Below are 22276 nucleotides of genomic sequence, written 5' to 3'. Positions count from 1 at the left end.
TTGGAGGTGGGAGGAAGCCGGAGTACCCGGAGGGAACCCACGCAGTCACGGGGAGAACATGCAAACTCCACACAGAAAGATCCCCAGCCCGGGATTGAACTCAGGACCTTCGTATTGTGAGGCACATGCACTAACCCCTGTGCCACCGTGCTGGAAAGGCAACTCATCAAAACACATTTACCGTGTTTTTCGGACTATAAGGCGCACTTTAAATCCTTTAATTTTCTCAAAACTCGACAGTGCGCCTAATGTACAGAATCATTTTGGTCGTGCTTACCGACCTCAAAGCTATTTTATTTGGTACATGGTGAAATGTTAAGTGTGACCAGTAGATGGCAGTCACACATGCAAGATACGTGTAGACTGCAATATGATGGCAGTCAAACATAAGAGAAACGTGTACACTGCAAAATGACTCAAGTGAACAACACCAACATTTTATGAGTTCCATTGACAATATAGAACATTAAATACGGCGCTCAAAAATCTATCAAAATGTTTTAGTACGACTTTGGTAAGCTATGAAGACGCTTGATGGATTGGACTGTGCTTCAACATACGAGTATTATTATGGTGTGTGTATAAGGTAAGACATATCTGGCGTTTTTGTTTCGCAATATTATGCAAAAACAACTTTTCTTACCTTCTGGTAGCTGCTGATCTGTATTTGGGATCTGCATTAGTCCTAAAATGTGCACGTTTCCGCCTTTGTAGTCTTATTCTCTTTATCTTCTTGTTATGGGACATTTATCCTCCGCTGTTGCCATTTCTAATATAAAGTAGTGTAAAGTTCTTACTTATATATGTCAGTAAACTCGCCATGAAAGCGCTAAAACATACCGGTGTGGTGAGTTTACATAATTCACCCAAGGAACTTTAGTTATTAGAGAGTTCCGGTAGGACGGTTTTTCACGGGACACATTTTTGGTGTGGTTATTGTACTAGTTAGCCGCGGATGAGGAGATGCTGCTCCGTTATTGATTGAAGTAAAGTCTGGATGTCATTAAAACAGTTAGCTCCATCTTTTGACACTTCTTCCACTCCCGTCCTTGCACGCTACACCGCTACAACAAAGATGACGGGGAGAAGACGCTGCCGAAGGCAAGCCACGAAAATAAGACCGCCCACAAAACAACGCATCCTGAAGCGACTGTCAGAAAGCGGCTTGAAGATGATCTGTAAAACATAATCTATGCAACAATTTCACCAAAGAACCACCATTGCACGTTATGTAGACCACAAGGAAGTGTTTTCAATTAAAAAAAAAATCATAATAATATGACTCCTTTAATGCGCCCTATAATCCGGTGCGCTTTTTGTATGAAAATAGACCTGACTAGACCCGCTCCTCGGCAGTGCGCCCTACGGTCCAGAAAATATGGTACACATTTGGTGTGCAACAAAAAAATCTGCAACAGTGCTAACTCGGGTTGCCAAAAGTATCCATAATTGGATACCACGCTAATACAAACAAGTAAAAAGTACATCGATGCCTGCGTTTTGCAGATTTGGTGTTTCCATATACAAACCCCGTTTCCATATGAGTTGGGAAATTGTGCTAGATGTAAATATAAACGGAATACAATGATTTGCAAATCATTTTCAACCATTATTCAGTTGAATATCCTACAAAGACAACATATTTGATGTTCAAACTGATAAACATTTTTTTTTTTGCAAATAATCATTAACTTTAGAATTTGATGCCAGCAACACGTGACAAAGAAGTTGGGAAAGGTGGCAATAAATACTGATAAAGTTGAGGAATGCTCATCAAACACTTATTTGGAACATCCCACAGGTGAACAGGCAAATTGGGAACAGGTGGGTGCCATGATTGGGTATAAAAGTAGATTCCATGAAATGCTCAGTCATTCACAAACAAGGATGGGGCGAGGGTCACCACTTTGTCAACAAATGCTTGAGCAAATTGTTGAACAGTTTAAGAAAAACCTTTCTCAACCAGCTATTGCAAGGAATTTAGGGATTTCACCATCTACAGTGCGTAATATCATCAAAGGGTTCAGAGAATCTGGAGAAATCACTGCACGTAAGCAGCTAAGCCTGTGACCTTCGATCCCTCAGGCTGTACTGCATCAACAAGCGACATCAGTGTGTAAAGGATATCACCTCATGGGCTCAGGAACACTTCAGAAACCCACTGTCAGTAACTACAGTTGGTCGCTACATCTGTAGGTGCAAGTTAAAACTCTCCTATGCAAGGCGAAAACCGTTTATCAACAACACCCAGAAACGCCGTCGGCTTCGCTGGGCCTGAGCTCATCTAAGATGGACTGATACAAAGTGGAAAAGTGTTCTGTGGTGTGACGAGTCCACATTTAAAATTGTTTTTGAAAACTGTGGACGTCGTGTCCTCCGGACCAAAGAGGAAAAGAACCATCTGGGTTGTTATAGGCGCAAAGTTGAAAAGCCAGCATCTGTGATGGTATGGGGGTGTATTAGTGCCCAAGACATGGGTAACTTACACATCTGTGAAGGCGCTATAAATGCTGAAAGGTACATACAGGTTTTGGAGCAACATATGTTTCCATCCAAGCGACGTTATCATGGACGCCCCTGATTATTTCAGCAAAACAATGCCAAGCCATGTGTTATTACATCAACGTGGCTTCATAGTAAAAGAGTGCGGGTACTAGACTGGCCTGCCTGTAGTCCAGACCTGTCCCCATTGAAAATGTGTGGCGCATTATGAAGCCTAAAATACCACAACGGAGACCCCCGGACTGTTGAACAACTTAAGCTGTACATCAAGCAAGAATGGGAATGAATTCCACCTGAGAAGCTTCAAAAATGTGTCTCCTCAGTTCCCAAACGTTTACTGAGAGTTGTTAAAAGGCCATGTAACACAAACGGGGAGAAAAACGTCTTACTTCGCGCATCGCTCTCAGCACCTGAGTGTGTTTATTCAACCGTAGAATTAACTGAACGCACTGAGCACTCTTTTCAGTCATCCACGATCTTTGTCTCGGTGGGAGGTGTGCAAGACTGCCAGCTTTACACACACAGGAAACACAGACCGAGAGCCTCGGGTCTGGCTTGTCAGAAGTTATGCAAAGCAACAAAGAATAGGAGAAAAAAAAAATATGTTCATAAGCCAAATGTCCCGTTGTGGGAACATTTTAGCTTCATATCCGATGGGCAATATGAGCCCATTAACACGGACGAACAAGCAAGAATGCTGTGAAGAAAAAAAACCGTCCTACCTACCTTTTTTCAACTGGGAAGAAAAATTCACTTTAAGATGTCTGTTATTTATGTAAGTTACATTTTTGCTTACAGAAACTAGTTCATTGTATATTTTTTTGTTTATTAAGGATGTTACTTATCTTTAAGCAATATACTCTCCAAATACAGTACAATCTTAACATGTTTTACAGTAATGAGAAATAAAAGTTTATAGCCTTTTAAATGGCTACTTGCATTATTGTTATATATAATGATTACATTACATTATAAACACTGTGTAGTTTTTATTGATTATTTCTTCAGTTGAAGAGCATTGTGTGGACAAAGTCTGTCTGCATTGCCAAATGTTTTTAAGGTAAATTATTGCCAAGACAAGAATATGTTATTTATTACTGTATTTTTCGGACCATAGGGCGCAGCGGATTAAAAGGCGCACTGCCGCTGGTCAGGTCTATTTTCATACAAAAGGCGCACCAGATTATAAGGTGCATTAAAGGGGTCATATTTTGATTTTTTTGGTAACACTTTTGTATGGGGAACATATGAACCATTAATTAGATGTTTATTAACATGCAAATTAGTAACATATTGGCTGTTAATTAGTCATTATTAAAGGCCTACTGAAACCCACTACTACCGACCTTGCAGTCTGATAGTTTATATATCAATGATGAAATCTTAACATTGCAACACATGCCAATACGGCCGGGTTAACTTATAAAGTGCAATTTTAAATTTCCCGGGAAACTTCCAGTTGAAAACGTCTCGGTATGATGACGTTTGCGCGTGACGTCACGGATTGTAGCAGACATTTTGGAACAGCACGGTGGCCTGCTTAAGTCGTCTGTTTTCATTGCAAAATTCCACAGTATTCTGGACATCTGTGTTGGTGAATCTTTTGCAATTTGTTTAATGAACAATGGAGACAGCAAAGAAGAAAGCTGTAGGTGGGAAGCGGTGTATTAGCGGCTGGCTACAGCAACACAACGCCGTCCGCTGCCGCACCGCTGTCCTCACCGGTGTCTAGGTTGACTTCCTCCGTCTCCGGGCCGCCGACCGCACCGATGATCGTGGTGAAGTCCTCCGTCGCGCCGTCGATCGCAGGAACGCAGGTGAGCACGGGTGGTGATGAGCAGATGAGGGCTGGCGTAGGTGGAGAGCTAATGTTTTTAGCATAGCTCTGTCAAAGTCCCGTAGCTAAGTTAGCTTCAATGGCGTCGTTAGCAACAGCATTGCTAGGCTTCGCCAGGCTGGACAGCATTAACCGTGTGGTTACAGGTCCAGTGTTTGGTTCGGTGTCTCCTGATAGTAGAAGTAATAGTAGTATTGTTGATCTTCGGTCTATCCTTCCAGGCAGGGGCATGTTTCTTCTGTTTCTATCCGCAGTTAAGCCCGATGCTATCACGTTAGCTCCGAAGCTAAAGTGTTCCGCCGATGTATTGTCGAGGAGATAAAAGTATAAAAGTCGCTGTGAATGTTCATTTTGCGTTCTCGACTCTCATTTTCAAGAGGATATAGTATCCGAGGTGGTTTAAAATACAAATCCGTGATCCACAATAGAAAAAGGAGAAAGTGTGGAATCCAATGAGTCCCTGTACCTACGTTACGGTCAGAGCGAAAAAAGATACATTCTGGCGTCCTGCACTGCACTCTAATCCTTCACTCTCACTTTCCTCATCCACAAATCTTTCACCCTCGCTCAAATTAATGGGGTAATTGTCGCTTTCTCAGTCCGAATCGCTCTCGCTACTGGTGGGAATGATTGTAAACAATGTGCAGATGTGAGGCGCTCCACAACCTGTGACGTCACGCTACTTCCGGTACAGGCAAGGCTTTTTTATCAGCGACCAAAAGTTGCAAACTTTATCGTCGATGTTCTCTACTAAATCCTTTCAGCAAAAATATGGCAATATCGCGAAATGATCAAGTATGACACATAGAATGAACCTGCTATCCCCGTTTAAATAAGAAAATTTCATTTCAGTAGGCCTTTAAGTACTTATTAATGCCTTATTCTGCATGGTCTTATTATACAACCAGTAAGCCATTAACTAAGAGTCTTCCCTAACCCTAACCCTACCCCTAACCCTCACCCTGACCCTTACCTTAACCTATGTTAATAAGCAACTAATTAATGGTTCATATGTTCCCCATACTAAAGTGTTACATATTTTTCTTCTAAATACCCATACATAACCATAAGAAGGTAGAGAAAAAGAAGAAGTTCATGACTATGTTGTCGGCACGGACTACATTGGCGGACTCGTGCACGTTTTCGGAATTTATGCAGATCCCAAATACAGATCAGCAGGTACCAGAAGGTAGGAAACGTTGGTTTTGCATGATATGGCGAAACAAAACGGCAGGTAATATGTCTGCTAACAGGTGTCATTTTGCTGTCATTATACACACACCATATTAATACTTGTATATTAAATATGCCGACAATCCATCAAGCGGTGTGGCTTCGTAGCTTACCGAAGTCCTACTAAAAAAAAAAGACACATTTTTGAGCGCCGTGTGTAATGTTCTATATTCTCAATGGAACATTTAAAGTTTTGGTGTTGTTTACTGCCGTCATCTTGCAGTTAACACGTCTCTCATATGTATGACTGCCATCTACTGGTCAAACTTATCATTACACCATGGACCAAATACAATTGCTTCGAGGTCGGTAAGCACAACCAGAATGATGCCGTACAGTAGGCGCACCGGGTTAAAAGGCGCACTGTCGATGTTTGAGAAAGGATTTTAAGTGCGCCTTATTGTCCGAAAAATACGGTAAAGTAACATGTCTTCCGTCACTCGTTATTTTCACAGTGTTATGCATTTATATGTATGAAATATAAACATCCCAAATTTGCTGAACACAACTTATTTAGCAAGGGCTTGACCTGAGAGTTTAAACATGTTTTTATTTTATTATTTTTATCGCGGTATTGAGTAAGTATTGCAAATCGTGGAATTTTTTAGGTATCGACGACGAAATGTTCTGGTATCGTGACACTAGTGCTTAAAGTTTAAGGAATAAGTTTAGAATTAACAAATGAAACAAAGGCAAACAAAATCCTCTCTGCATTATCAAACTCACGATCTAGAGATATATACGGTCTGGACATTTTCTTCCTAAAAACGTATAAAGATAGTCTTACTGCTCCTATGACAACATTGATAAATAAATCAATAACAGAAAACACTTTCCCTACCACGTTGAAAACTGCCACTATCATCCCAATTCATAAAGCAGGAAATAAACAAGACATCAATACTTACAGACCAATTAGCCTTCTCCTCGTTATATCCAAAGCAATAGAAAAAGTGATCGTTGAGCAACTCACAGAACATTTGGACTATGAAGACCTCCTACATCCCATGTAGTTTGGGTTTCGGGCAAATCACTCGACCGAAACTGCATGTTGCCTTCTACTAGAAACAATCAAACAAAACCTTGATATTGGAGGTGTAGTTGGAGCAATATTCTTAAACCTCCGCAAGGCATTTCATACAGTCAGTCACCCCACGTTACTTAAAAAATTAACATCTTTTAAACTGTCGACAGATACTCTGGCCTTTATTATGTCATATCTATCTGGTCGGACCCAATGTGTCCGTATTGATAACACAACATCCAGTTCCACTGCTACTGATATTGGCCTGTCACAAGGCTCTAATATCGGCCCTCTTCTTTTCTCCATGTATATAAACGACCTGCCGTCTGTATGTGAGGATGTAAATATCCAGATGTATGCAGATGACACGGTTATTTATACTTGGTGAAAGGACGCTGAAACGGTTGCCAGAAAACTTACAGCAGCCATGGAGAAGGTGGTAAGATGGCTACATGACTCTTGTCTTACATTAAACATTAAGAAAACTGCAACAATGTATTTTGTAAACAAATATAAAATGTCATCCTTTCCAAATATAACGGTTAATAAGGAAATAATACAAAATGTTAGTGAATATTGTTACCTGGGTGTCATTTAAGAGCCAACACTTGGCTTTAAAAAACATATCAAACAGATGTGCCAGATGTCTTAAATACAACATAAAAACGTTCAAATGTATCAGGAATTCATTAACACTGGAGGCAGCTCAAACTTATTTTAATGCAATGATTATGTCTCGTTTTTATTATTGTATAACATGTTGGTCGCAGGCCAGCAAAATGACACTAATGCCATTGGAAACTTTGCACAAACAATCCCGCAAAATCCTTGACCGAAAACCACAACACCACCATCACTGTTTAGTTCTCCAAAAATATAGATTGTTAAATTTAGCTAACATTCAAAGATTAGCATCACTACGAATGGCCCATCGAATCCTAAATAACACTGCACCAGCGCCACTTAAGCACTTTGTCCAGTTTACATCTGCTGTGACAACTAGAAACACACGAGCCTCCACCAGGGGGCAGTGTAGGGTACCCAGATGTAAAACCTCTTTTGCACATTCAGCCTTTTCATATAAAGCCATAAAGGAATGGAACGACCTCACAACAAACTTGAAAAGTCTAACAGATTACTTCTTCATTCACAATTGAAGTTAAAACGTGGCTTTGGAGCAATCAAAGCTGCTCACACGGTCACTAAGGTGGGCATTATGTTTGACACATCAACCTAATGTGTATTATATTTATCCATGAGAGCATTTTTATTGTAAATTGTGAGGTGTGTGTGTTAAAATCATGGTTGTTTTTACAAATGATGACAGATGTGAACAAAAGCATGTATTGTCTTTGTGTGATGATGTACATGAGGTGTGGTTGTATTGTATATTAAGTATGTGTACATGAAAGGGCATTTTATGACTTTTCTTAATTTAAAAACATGCTATAGTATGTTTTTATTGTCATAATTTTATTGCATGATTTTTGTATCCCTTTAATTTAGGTAGCCAGGGACTGCAGATGGAAATTAGCTATTTAGCTATAATCTGGTACAGAACATATCTGTCTTCAAACTTAATGTTTCTGTGCATTGTCCCTTCAAATAAAGACTAAACATAAACATAAACATACAAATGCAGCTCGGCATGAATAAAATCCATTTGATGGAGAGCAACATTCATTCTGTGTTTTATAGTACGAGGTTTCAAAGAAAGTTTGGATTCAATAGCGTTGTTTTGAATGACTTTCTACATGGTTCAACTGATTGTCGGACTCTGTAAGTGTGGGTGGAGAGTGGGGAAGTGATGAAGATGTATTCAAATAAAATTGCTATTCAGGCACAAAACGTCTAGACTTTTATTTGACTAGGCTACTTTGAAGTATGTGTCCTTGTATAGCGAAACCATTCCTGTCAGAGAATAAATCATTTGGATCCGGCACCAGCACTCGGACTAGATCTATTTAAATCTGTGAGCATGACGTGAAGAAGCCTGCTCGAATGAATAAAACGTCTTCTAAAGGCAATCTGAACCGTCCAGTTTTCATCGATGCAACACATTGAGAATACAGTCGTACCTCAACTTGCAATTTTTGGGGGATCTATGATGGAGCTTGTATCTCAAAACTAGGGATGGGCACCAAAACCCGTTCTGAAAATGGCACCGGTGCCAACCTAAGTGAGAGTCACTACAACAAAAAAAAAGATACACAGTCGTGGTCAAAAGTTTACATACACTTGTAAAGAACATAATGTCATGGCTGTCTTGAGTTTCCAATCATTTCTACAACTCTTATTTTTTTTGTGATAGAGTGATTGGAGCACACACTTGTTGGTCACAAAAAACATTCATGAAGTTTGGTTCTTTTATGAATTTATTATGGGTCTACTGAAAATGTGACCAAATCTGCCGGGTCAAAAGTATACATATGTCACGGCGGGGCTTTTGCAGGTTACTGCGAGGTTTGTTCTCCCGGGATGTAAACGGACTATTCCGGACAAGGTGTGCAGGTAGGAACATACAGTATGTATTAATTTTCTCAAAACTCAAAGTACTACAAAAAACGGAAAACAAGGCGAAGGCACAACGCACTGATCGCACTTGGAGCTAAACTAACACTTAGCATAAACTATAACAAGGAAAACTTACTAGCTGTGGCATGTAAGCGAACACTTGGCATAAACTTGGAATCTGACATGAACCGAACAATGACGCAAGGCCGACTGACTGGCAAAGGCAGGCTTAAATAGTGTCTCCTGATTAGAGCCAGATGAGCGTCCCGAACACCAGCGGCAGGTGGAAATCATATGCAACCATGGCAACCAAAACAAACAAGAGTGCACAAAAAACAGGAACTCATGGAGTTAAACTAACAGAACATAACGAAAACATGATCCGGGTCACGGATCATGACAACATACAGCAATTCATATTTGCTTACATGTCCCTTGGCAAGTTTCACTGCAATAAGGCGCTTTTGGTAGCCATCCACAAGCTTCTGGTTGAATTTTTGACCACTCCTCTTGACAAAATTGGTGCAGTTCAGCTAAATGTGTTGGTTTTCTGACATGGACTTGTTTATTGTTTCAAAGTTATGTCCATCTCTCGCCAGGGTTTCTCTTTAATGCAGTCCTTCTGACTTTCGACAAAAAAAGCATGTTCCTACCTGCACGTCCTGTCCGGAGTGTTCCGTCAGCATCCCAGGGGAACGAAACCCGCAGTAAGCATGGTTATATCAAAAAAACTAACAAAATACCAAATAAGTCAAGGGATAAAAAGAAGGATGGAATTAACTTTTAAAGCAAATGACAAACAAATTTTCTTTGCTTATTCTCAGCCGTCCAGCAACAAATCTGGCATCTCTATCTGGTGTTATTGTAGACTGCACTCGTGTTTAGACTAGGGTTGTACGGTGTGCCGGTATTAGTATAGTACCACAATACTAATACATCATATTCGGTATGATACCGCCTCTGAAAAGTACCGGTCCCGCGCCCCCTGTCGTCGTCGCGTCGTGTCATTGCTGATTTACGAGCAGATGAGCATGTTCGGCAGCGCACAGTCACAGAGTACTTACAAGCAGACAGGGTGTGGACAGAAAAGGGAGAACGGACGCATTTTGGCTAAAAAACTAACGATAAAGGTAAAGTTATAACACTGAAACGCCCACCGGAAGAGGTGCTTTAAGACATGGCTAGCTAGCTAGCGGCTAAAGTCCAGCCCCAGTCTGCAGTGTTTTAGCTACTTCTAAATCACTAATCCTCGCCTCCATGGCGACAAATAAAGTAAGTTTCTTACAAGTATCATCCCCGCAGGACGAGGAATAGCTAAACATGCTTCACTACACACCGTAGCTCACCGGCATCACAATGTAAACAAACGCCATTAGTGGATCTACACCTGACATCCACTATAATGATACCAAGTACAATAGCGTATCTCGTTGATACTACTATTATTACGTCAATATTTTTTGGCATCACAACATCTTTTTTCGTTTTTTAAAAATTCATATTATGTTTATAAACTCAGGATATTAGTCCCTGTACACATGAGGACTTTGAATATGACCAATGTATGATCCTGTAACGACTTGGTATCGGATTGATACCCAAATTTGTGGTATCTGCCAAAACTAATGTAGATTATCAAACAGCAGAAGAATAAGTGATTATTACATTTTAACAGAGGTGTTAATAAGCAGATATTTACAGTAAATGAACAAGTAGATTAATAATTATTTTCTACCACTTGTCCTTAATAATTTTGACAAAATAATAGAATGATAAATGACACAATATGTTACTGCATATGTCAGCAGACTAAATTAGGAGCCTTTGTTTGTTTGCTTACTACTAAAAGACAAGTTGTCTAGTATGTTCACTATTTTATTTAAGGACAACCTTGCAATAAGAAACATTTGTTTAATGTACCGTAAGATTTTTTGTTAAAATCAAGCCAATAATGCCATGTTTTGTGGTCCCCTTTATTTGGAAAAGTACCGAAAAGTATCAAAATAATTTTAGTAGCGGTACCAAAGTATTATATATTATATAATATATATAACACTAGTTTAGAGACTCTACTTATGTCCCCCGATGTAGCGAGCATGAAGTCAGTGCTGCTATTCCAGTTGGACTTTCTCTCCTTAAAAGCCGCCATTGTCCTCTTTTAATGACTGAGACCCTTTATGGTCCCCGGTAGCCCTAAAGGTTAAAAAAAAAAATCAATTTATTTTGTTAAGGTTCAAAAATGAAAAATATCAAAATGGCCCCCGCATGCTTTAATTTTTCCGTGTTCGGCCCTCAGTGGAAAAAGTTTGGACACCCCTGCCTTAAGAGGACACTCTGGTGGAACTGTACCTAGTCAATTCAAAAGGCTACTTCATTCATAACCACACAGAGTAGACCTTTGCTTTGGCTCAACATATAGAAGCCAAGCAATCATTCATCAAATTTCCGCGAGCTAAGCTGCAGACGCTAATAAGAACAATGCCAACATGCGCAACATAATTTTACGTGCGCAGTAAGATTTATAAGTAATAAAGAAATCCAATAACCATGTACAAACCTCTCACTCAGAAAAGTGAGTTGTACCGAGCAGTGGGTGATGATCAATGGTCATGTTGCAGAATGAGTGCAGATTATATACCATGCATTGCTTGTTACTGTATTGTACAAATAGTTCATTGAGGAAAACAATTAATAAAAGAATATCATTACCTTTCTTTTGTTGTTTGGGCTCACGTACAAATAACTGAGTATCGTCTTTGCTCCGACTTTGTCATTCAGTTTTTGGTATGTTGCTCCGTAGTCAGTTGACCTGAAATGTGACCAGAAAAGGTCTAATGAACACTTGATAAATGACTCGTTGCAATTAAAACTCCCCCCCTTGACAATAGAACGTGACATGGATTAGAACACTGATATAATGAAGTCCCTAATGTGTCCAACACCAGTGCAGTGGCCACATTGTTATTGCCTCAGTGGATACTTCCCCTGGTTCATTTGTAATTAGGATTGGGCATAGATGAAAATGTTCTGAATCTCGGACTGTACAAACTTTTAAAAGTCATTTTCTATTATCGATGGTCAGTCTGCCGACCAAGAAATTGCGGTTTCAGAGGCAGCTACAGTAACTGTGTTTCTTTGTTCACTGAGAATGAGCAGACAAATAAATTGCTAAGCTCGTTGTTGAACAGGCTTAAAACAACACAAGAAATAAGAAAACTTTAAGAAGTTAAGATGGAAGTGTGTTACAGCCAGAGATGGGCACTGAATCCAGTACTTTGTTGGCACCGACCGAATCTTGCCGGTCCTACTGTTTCATGTAAGATCCAACGGTGCCATGTTACGGTACCTGGGTTGCGCTTGAGGTCACGTCCAGTTGCAGGCTCAGCCGGTTCTAACTAGGGATGTAGCGATATACAGTATTAATGATGAACATAGTTAAACACCCGATAGTTAATAGTCAGACTCTGGGTCAGTCTGCGTTCTCAGTGAAGGCCTCACATCTGTGGAACTCTTTGCCACTGGAGTTAAAGTCACAGTCGGACATTCAACTTTTCTCAACAAAAGTGAACAAGTGGCTTAAGGAAAATCAGAAGTGTGAGCACTGGAACTGGGTGTAGTGCGGACAAATGGGGCCAATTATTTTCAATGTGTTTTTATTTTTGTACTTGTCTTAATCCTTTTGTTGTGTTTTACACTTTTCTCAACTTGTTTTTAAAAGCCTAACCAGGGACAAGGGTTGCAAATTAGCCTGTGGCTAGAAGTCTTATGTACTTTAAAGGCCTACTGAAATGAAATTGTCTTATTTAAACGGGGATAGCAGATCCATTCTATGTGTCATACTTGATCATTTCGCGATATTGCCATATTTTTGCTGAAAGGATTTAGTAGAGAACATAGACGATAAAGTTTGCAACTTTTGGTCGCTGATAAAAAAAAGCCTTGCCTGTACCGGAAGTAGCGTGACGTCACAGGTTGAAAGGCTCCTCCCATTTCCCCATTGTTTACACCAGCAGCGAGAGCGATTTGGACAGAGAAAGTGACGATTACCCCATTAATTTGAGCGAGGATGAAAGATTTGTGAATGAGGAACGTGAGAGTGAAGGACTAGAGTGCAGTGCAGGACGTATCTTTTTTCGCTCTGACCGTAACTTAGGTACAAGGGCTCATTGGATTCCACACTTCCTCCTTGTTCTATTGTGGATCACGGATTTGTATTTTAAACCACCTTGGTTACTATATCCTCTTGAAAATGAGAGTCGAGAACGCGAAATGGACATTCACCGTGACTTTTATCTCCACGACAATACATCGGTGAAGCACTTTAGCTACGGAGCTAACGTGACAGCATCGTGCTTAAATGCAGATAGAAACAAAAGAAATAAGCCCCTGACTGGAAGGATAGACAGAAGATCAACAATACTACCAAACTTAAACTATCAGACTGCGTGGTCGGTAGTAGTGGGTTTCAGTAGGCCTTTAATAATAATAATAGATTGTATTTGTAAAAAGCACTTTACATTGAGCAATCAACCTCAAAGTGCTACAGTATATTAAAAAAAATATATATATAATACAATTTAAAAAATAAAATAAAAACTAGAACAGCCTAATAGCTAGAACTAGTATGCATACATCTAAAAAAAGGCTTTTTTAAAAATAAGGGTTTTTAAGCCTCTTTTAAAAGCATCCACAGTCTGTGGTGCCCTCGGGTCGTCAGGGAGAGCGTTCCACAGACTGGGAGCGGCGGAGCAGAAAGCTCGGTCTCCCATTGTTCGTAGCTTTGTCCTCGGAGGTTGGAGGAGGTTAGCCTGTCCGGAGCGGAGGTGTCTTGTGGAGGATTTGGGGGTGAGTAGTTCTTTGAGGTAGAGGGGGGCATTACCATGGAGGCACTGGTGGGTTAGTAGGGAGACTTTGAATTAAATCCTGAGCGGAACAGGAATCCAGTGAAGGGATTTGAGAAGTGGTGCGATGTGGTCGTATTCCCGCACTCTCATCAGGATCCTAGCAGCACTATTCTGCAAGTACTGCAGCTTCTTGATGTTCTTGCTGGGGATCCCGACAAGAAGTGAGTTGACATTGGTTGCCTTTGGGTAGCAATGTTTCATTGTACTGTCCCTGCCAAATAAATACATAAATAAATAAATACAATTACCATTTTAAATTAAAATGATCGAAAACAACGTGATTGATAACTGCACATTGATAAACTCTTGAGTCTTGACTGACTGGCGCTACAGCTTGCTATCTTAAATGCAGACATGAAATCAAGAGACATTAACGTCTTTCCCCAATATGAAACGAGTCTTAATGCATATAAACACATTTCCGTCCGAGTGACTAAGCTATCCAATTGAACTTACAAGCTGAGATGTCATGGCCCAGAATGATCGATCTGAGAAATACGAGATGGAGGTGGTTTTAATGGTGCGTATAAAAAAGACCACTGAAAAGAGTAGAACAACTAAAGAGTGCAACGTCCAACCAGAAATAATAAAAACTATATTTTATTTGCAACACACTTTTCTTTTAAATACATTTTAATTTTCTAATCAATATTTAAAACAATACAAGTCAAGCCATCAAAACAGATAACATACTAAGACTAAAACAATATCAGTAAGGCAGAAAAAAAATAGGTAACACTTTAGTATGGGGAACATATTCCCCATTAATTAGTTGCTTATTAAAGTAACACAGACTTATTTTAGAGTTATTTGGACACTAGGGGAACATATAAGGGTTAGGGTTACTAATAAGCAATAATTCTGAGGTTATTGAGGGAAGACTCATAGTTAATGGCTTACTGGTTGTATAATAAGGCCATGCAGAATAAGGCATTTATAAGTACTTAATAATGACTAATTAAGAGCCAATATGTTACTAATTTACATGGTAATAAGCAACTAATTAATGGTGAATATGTGGTCCCCATACTAAAATGTTACCAACAATTATAATAATAGTGTGTGTGTAGAAGTACTTTTTGAGCACTTTTAACAATAGTGTGATTATAATAATGGTGCTAATTGTGGTTACAATAATCGTGATATACAATTTCCATATCGTTACATCCCAAACGCTAACTCTTGGCCATCACTCCAGCAGCACTGAGAGTGTGCCTCTAGGGTGGGTGTAAATTTTGCAATTTTCCAACGCCAACAAAGTAATTGCCTCAGAAATGTAATAACAAAAACGAGATATAACTGGGCACAAGTTATAATACTCAGCTCATTTGTAAATGTTCCAATAAAAAAATTTGATTGTGTTATTAAAAACAATTATTATTTATTAGCACAGACCAAAGTAAGGAAAACTGTTACCGTTGAGTACCGGTATCGATTCCCAGGACTTTGTACGTATCAGTTAAATGTGAAAGGTACAGATCCCTAGTTCCAGCGGTAACAGTGTCTTTTGCTGTTTAGCGACCACTGCCCAGATTGATCTTTTCCCAAAACTGTTTTTTTTTTCTCTGTCATTTTTGTGAATATTTTCAAACTGAGGGAGTAACTCCCTGGACAAAGGAAAACTAAAAAACAACCCACAATGATTTAAATGAGCAAAAAAATGTATGTATTAAAACAAAAGGAGGACCTCGTTCAAATATTGTGTTGACATTGTCATAATGTCAATAGCCCTCATAACTACAAAAAAAAAAGACAGTTAATACATGTGATTAGGATCTGCATAAAACCCTGATCTCTAACATAAACAACAGGGTGTGTGTAAATGTGTTTTTTTTTAATGAGGTTATATACAGTCTGGTGTGCCGTGGGAGATTATTTAATTTCACCTATTTGGGTTAAAAATATTTTTTGCAAACCAGTAATTATAGTCTGCAAATGATGTGTTGTTGTTGTGTGTCGATGCTGTCTAGAGCTCGGCAGAGTAACCGTGTAATACTCTTCCATATCAGTAGGTGGCAGCCGGTAGCTAATTGCTTTGTAGATGTCGGAAACAGCGGGAGGCAGTGTGCAGGTAAAAATGTGTCTAATGCTTAAACCAAAAATAAACAAAAGGTGAGTGCCCCTAAGAAAAGGCATTGAAGCTTAGGGAAGGCTATGCAGAACGAAACTAAAACCGAACTGGTTACAAAGTAAACACAAACAGAATGCTGGACGACAGCAAAGACTTACTGTGGAGCAAAGACACAGTAAGTACATCCGAACATGACATGACAAGCAACAATGTCCCCCCAAAGAAGGATAAACACAACTGAAATTCTCTTAATTGCTAAAACAAAGTAGATGCGGGAAATATCGCTCAAAGGAAGACATGAAATACCAAAAAAAGAGAAAAAGCCACCAAAATAGGAGCGCAAGACAAGAACTAAAACACTGCACACAGGAAAACAGCAAAAAAAACTCAATGATCAGGTCATGACAGTACACCTACTTTGAGACAAGAGCTATATTGATGCATGCTTAGTTATGGTTTAAAGTCGTATCCAACAATTGTGACGAGGACTTTCGTTTTTCAACTGAGTTTTGTTTTTTAATGATTTCTGCTGGTGGTGTGCCTCGGGATTTTTTCAATGAAAAAAATGCGCCTTGGCTCAAAGAAGGTTGAAAAACACTGCTTTACAGTACCTGTATGAAAAGTTGACCACTTCTAGACAATTGCCGCAAAAGTTGCCTCAAAGAGCTTGTGGTGTGATTACAGCCAAGGAGACACACACATAATGCAAAGATCGGTGTATTAAATAATGTATGATAATTATGTATGTATGTACACTACCGTTCAAAAGTTTGGGGTCACATTGAAATGTCCTTATTTTTGAAGGAAAAGCACTGTACTTTTCAATGAAGATAACTTTAAACTAGTCTTAACTTTAAAGAAATACACTCTATACATTGCTAATGTGGTAAATGACTATTCTAGCTGCAAATGTCTGGTTTTTGGTGCAATATCTACATAGGTGTATAGAGGCCCATTTCCAGCAACTATCACTCCAGTGTTCTAATGGTACAATGTGTTTGCTCATTGGCTCAGAAGGCTAATTGATGATTAGAAAACCCTTGTGCAATCATGTTCACACATCTGAAAACAGTTTAGCTCCTTACAGAAGCTACAAAACTGACCTTCCTTTGAGCAGATTGAGTTTCTGGAGCATCACATTTGTGGGGTCAATTAAACGCTCAAAATGGCCAGAAAAAGAGAACTTTCATCTGAAACTCGACAGTCTATTCTTGTTCTTAGAAATGAAGGCTATTCCACAAAATTGTTTGGGTGACCCCAAACTTTTGAACGGTAGTGTATGTATGTATGTATGTATGCATGTGGCTTCAAGAAAAAATAAGATCTTTCAATTTATTAATAATATTGTGATTTCCTCCCTCATTTAAGGCTAAAACAACAACTCTCCATTAGGGTTGTCAAAACTGTCGTAACATACTAATTTCCAGAAGTATTGATATTATACACACACCACACTGCAGAAACTGAAATACAAGTAAGATTATATATCTCAAATAAGGGTGATATTTGCTTATTTTCTGTCTGATGAGATAATTCTTCTCACTAAGCAGATTTTATGTTAGAGTGTTTTACTTGTTTTAAGTGTTTTGGTACTAAATGATCTCAGTAAGATATTACAGCTTGTTGCTGAGATTTGATGACCTATATTGAGTAAAACATGCTTGAAACTAGACTATCAACTGTTGCAAAGCTGTGTCATCAACACTCACAAGTATAAATTCTTATTTCAAGCATGAAAAAAAAAAATCATGACTTTGACACAATTGTGTCTCATAATTAAAACAGATGACAGCCAAATGGACTTTGCCGTTTTATTTTCAACGAAACAAGAGAAAATACGTACTCATATAGTAGTACAGTTGCCACAGTACAGTAAACTGACAGTTAATATTTAAACATTTAACATGTGACATTTCTAGCAATTTTGAACAGAAATAGTTCATGCACATTCAGATAAATTCTTCAAAATTACAATTAAAACAATTTTGGCCGGGGGGCAGGGTTGCATTTATATACAGCCCGGCCCCCGGCCAAAATTGACTGAAAGAGCACGCACTTGGCGCGATGATGTCATGTTGTCGATGGAAAAATGCATTTTTAGACCATATGGTTTGCCTGAGCGGCTAGTAGACCCCGAGAGTAACAAGCGGTCGCCTTGTTGCCTTTCCAATAAGAACAATAAATTAGTTTTTAGTATAAGTTTGCTGGTTTCAAGAAATGTAATGCAGAGGGCATTTCATTATGTCAAGATAATGGCACTAGCATTTACTTCATTTAAGAATATTTTTCAACATATTGAGAAAAAAGGTCTCTTCTTTTTTTCTACCAAGAAAAGTGCACTTGTTATTAGTGAGAATATACTTATTTTAAGGTATTTTTGGGTTCATTGAGGTTAGCTAATATGACTTGTTTTGGAAAGTCTTGACAAGCCGAATTTTCTTGTTCTATTAGTAGATAATTTTGCTTAGTTCTAATAAAATACCCCTAATTGTTGTATTTTTTTTTTCTTGTTTTTGAGCACTGATTTTTTTCAGAGAACACAACCCACAGCAGCAGCATGTGTGCATCTCCCCCTCGCAGCTACGGGACAGAGGTGGTGCAAAAATAACAACAGAACATGCTACAACCAGTATTTAGCGAAAAATGAAAGAAGCCAAAATTCTGTTTGGAGGTGCTCTGCCTCGGAGTCAAACGAACAAGGAAATTCTCGAAAAGAAGTCCAGTAGTACGTCCAATTTGGTGACGCGTCTTAAGAATCGACATATTGGCTTTTACAATGAATTTCGACTGGTTTTTAAAATGGGATTGTCCCCAATAAGAGATGTAACAGTAAATTGTAATGATGATAACTTTGGTAAAACTCCTGATATCTGTTTAATTATTTACTTTTGAATTATTAAATTAAAATAATTGACAAACCGTGATTGATAACTGCACGGTGATAAACTCACGGACTGAGTGGCGCCAGCTCACTAGTTTAAATGCTAACATGAAAACAAGAGACATTAACGTCTTTCCCCATTAGGAAGTGACATGCCCTATTCTAAACTGATATAAATACATTACTGTCTGAGCAACTAAGATATTAAATTGTACACATTGAACCTACAAGCTGTGCGCTCTAAAAACAGAGTGATTGTTCAATACTCAGAAAATCCAGAGACCGATATATTTTTTTACCATGGTTTCAAGGACCGCTGAATATAGTCATATATATGTGTGTATAAATGTATGTACAGTACAGGCCAAAAGTTTGGACACACCTTCTCATTCAATGTGTTTTTCTTTATTTTCATGACTTTTACATTGTAGATTAACACTGAAGGCATCAAAACTATGAATGAACACATGTGGAGTTATGTACAAACCCTGTTTCCATATGATTTGGGAAATTGTGTTAGATGTAAATATAAACGGAATACAATGATTTGCAAATCATTGTCAACCCATATTCAATTGAATGCACTACAAAGACAAGATATTTGATGTTCAAACTCATAAACTTTATTTTTTTTTTGCAAATAATAATTAACTTAGAATTTCATGGCTGCAACACGTGCCAAAGTAGTTGGGAAAGGCCATGTTCACCACTGTGTTACATGGCCTTTCCCTTTAACAACACTCAGTAAACGTTTGGGAACTGAGGAGACACATTTTTGAAGCTTCTCAGGTGGAATTATTTCCCATTCTTGCTTGATGTACAGCTTAAGTTGTTCAACAGTCCGGGGGTCTCCGTTGTGGTATTTTAGGCTTCATAATGCGCCACACATTTTCAATGGGAGACAGGTCTGGACTACAGGCAGGCCAGTCTAGTATCCGCACTCTTTTACTATGAAGCCACGTTGATGTAACACGAGGCTTGGCATTGTCTTGCTGAAATAAGCAGGGGCGTCCATGGTAACGTTGCTTGGATGGCAACATATGTTGCTTCAAAACCTGTATGTACCTTTCAGTATTAATGGCGCCTTCACAGATGTGTAAGTTACCCATGTCTTGGGCACTAATACACCCCCATACCATCACAGATGCTGGCTTTTCAACTTTCCGCCTATAACAATCTGGATGGTTCTTTTCCTCTTTGGTCCAGAGGACACAACGTCCACAGTTTCCAAAAACTATTTGAAATGTGGACTCGTCAGACCACAGAACACTTTTCCACTTTGTATCAGTCCATCTTAGATAAGCTCAGGCCCAGCGAAGCCGATGGCGTTTCTGGGTGTTGTTGATAAACGGTTTTCGCCTTGCATAGGAGAGTTTTAACTTGCACTTACAGATGTAGCGAACAACTGTAGTTACTGTCAGTGGGTTTCTGAAGTGTTCCTGAGCCCATGTGGTGATATCATTTACACACTGATGTTGCTTGTTGATGCAGTACAGCCTGAGGGATCGAAGGTCACGGGCTTAGCTGCTTACGTGCAGTGATTTCTCCAGATTCTCTGAACCCTTTGATGATATTACGGACCATAGATGGTGAAATCCCTAAATTCCTTGCAATAGCTGGTTGTTAAAGGTTTTTCTTAAACTGTTCAACAATTTGCTCAAGCATTTGTTGACAAAGTGGTGACCCTCGCCCCATCCTTGTTTGTGAATGACTGAGCATTTCATGGAATCTACTTTTATATCCAATCATGGCACCCACCTGTTCCCAATTTGCCTGTTCACCTGTGGGATGTTCCAAATAAGTGTTTGATGAGCATTCCTCAACTTTATCAGTATTTATTGTCACCTTTCCCAACTTCTTTGTCACGTGTTGCTGGCATCAAATTCTAAAGTTAATGATTGTTTGCAAAAAAAAAAAAGTTTATCAGTTTGAACATCAAATATGTTGTCTTTGTAACATATTCAACTGAATATGGGTTGAAAATGATTTGCAAATCATTGTATTCCGTTTATATTTACATCTAACACAATTTCCCAACTCATATGGACACGGGGTTTGTACTTAACAAAAACAGGTGAAAAAACTGAAAACATGTTTTATATTCCAGTATCTTCAAAATGTCCACCCTTTGCTCTGATTACTGCTAAGCACACTCTTGGCATTCTCTTGATGGGCTTCAAGAGGTAGTCACCTGAAAGGGTTTTCACTTCACAGGTGTCATAGTTTTGATGCTTTCAGTGACAATCTACAATGTAAATAGTCATGAAAATAAAGAAAACACATTGAAATGAGAAGGCGTGTCCAAACTTTTGGCCTGTACAATATATATATATATATATATATATATATATATATATATATATATATATATATATATATATATATATATATATATATATATATATCCATCAATTTTTTACCGCTTGTCCCTTTTGGGGTCGTGGGGGGTGCTGGAGCCTATCTCCTGCATTCGGGCGGAAGGCTGGGTACACCCTGGACAAGTCGCCATCTCATCGCATGGCCAACACCTATATATACACACCTGTATATATATAATATATATATAACACCTGTATATATATATATATATATATATATATATACACCTAGCCATGTTTCCTCGCAGCCAGCGGGGAAGAGTCAGTTGGCGCCACGGGATAGCCACATCCGTGGAAAATGAGGAGGCGGATATTAGTGGCGGCGGCGTACCAGCAGCCATAACAGTCCACGGCCAGGACCTGGTTATTGCGCGTCAGGCGTCCATTCAACGGCCACTTTCTCGGGCGATGAGGGGGCGGCAGCGTCTGCAGACCCGCTGGAGCGGATTGCGGCAACGTCTGCAGGCCTGGTGGAGCGTATGGTGGCGGGGTCTGCAGGCCCGGCTGGAGTGGATGGCGGCGGAGACTGCGGCAGACCCACTGGAGAAGATGGCGGCGACTGTGGCAGACCCATTGAAGAGGATGGCGCCGACTGCTGCAGACCCATTGGAGTTGCGGGTGAACCCCGCAGCAGACCCACTGGAGTTGCAGGTGGCGCCTGCAGCAGACCCACTGGAGTTGCGGGAGGCAGCGGCCAGGCTGGAAGGAGCACTGGAGGCAGCAGCCAGGCTGGGCTGAGCGCTGGAGGTGGCCGCCTTACTGCATGGGTAGCTGGCAGCGGAGGTCTCACTGGACAAAGGACAGAATGTGGCGGTCTTCGTAGACTTAGCCGTGCCTCCACAGTCATACAGCTACCAGCCCTAGGCCACTCCTCAGGAAGCGGATACCAAACGCTGTCACTGGTTTGACGGCGGAGCGTTTGACCATTAACC

The 22276-nt window shown here is 39.6% G+C and overlaps 1 protein-coding gene across 9 annotated transcripts in view; it reads right to left on the bottom strand.

The window, feature by feature from the left end:
- LOC133634127 (VPS10 domain-containing receptor SorCS1) overlaps positions 1–22276 on the bottom strand; it is a 499576-nt gene that overhangs the window by 239507 nt on the left and 237793 nt on the right. For all 9 annotated transcript variants that reach the window (XR_009821878.1, XR_009821879.1, XM_062027161.1 and 6 more), the window contains exon 3: positions 11820–11919. Coding sequence is in view for 7 of the 9 variants with exons in the window: in XM_062027161.1 (XP_061883145.1) it covers positions 11820–11919 (100 nt within the window). In the remaining 2 variants the exon portion in view is untranslated. The remainder of the gene's footprint in view (positions 1–11819; positions 11920–22276) is intronic.

The sequence above is a fragment of the Entelurus aequoreus genome, linkage group LG18 (assembly GCF_033978785.1).
Source record: "Entelurus aequoreus isolate RoL-2023_Sb linkage group LG18, RoL_Eaeq_v1.1, whole genome shotgun sequence".
Classification (NCBI taxonomy): domain Eukaryota; kingdom Metazoa; phylum Chordata; class Actinopteri; order Syngnathiformes; family Syngnathidae; genus Entelurus; species Entelurus aequoreus.
This window is presented reverse-complemented; position numbering and strand designations above follow the sequence as displayed.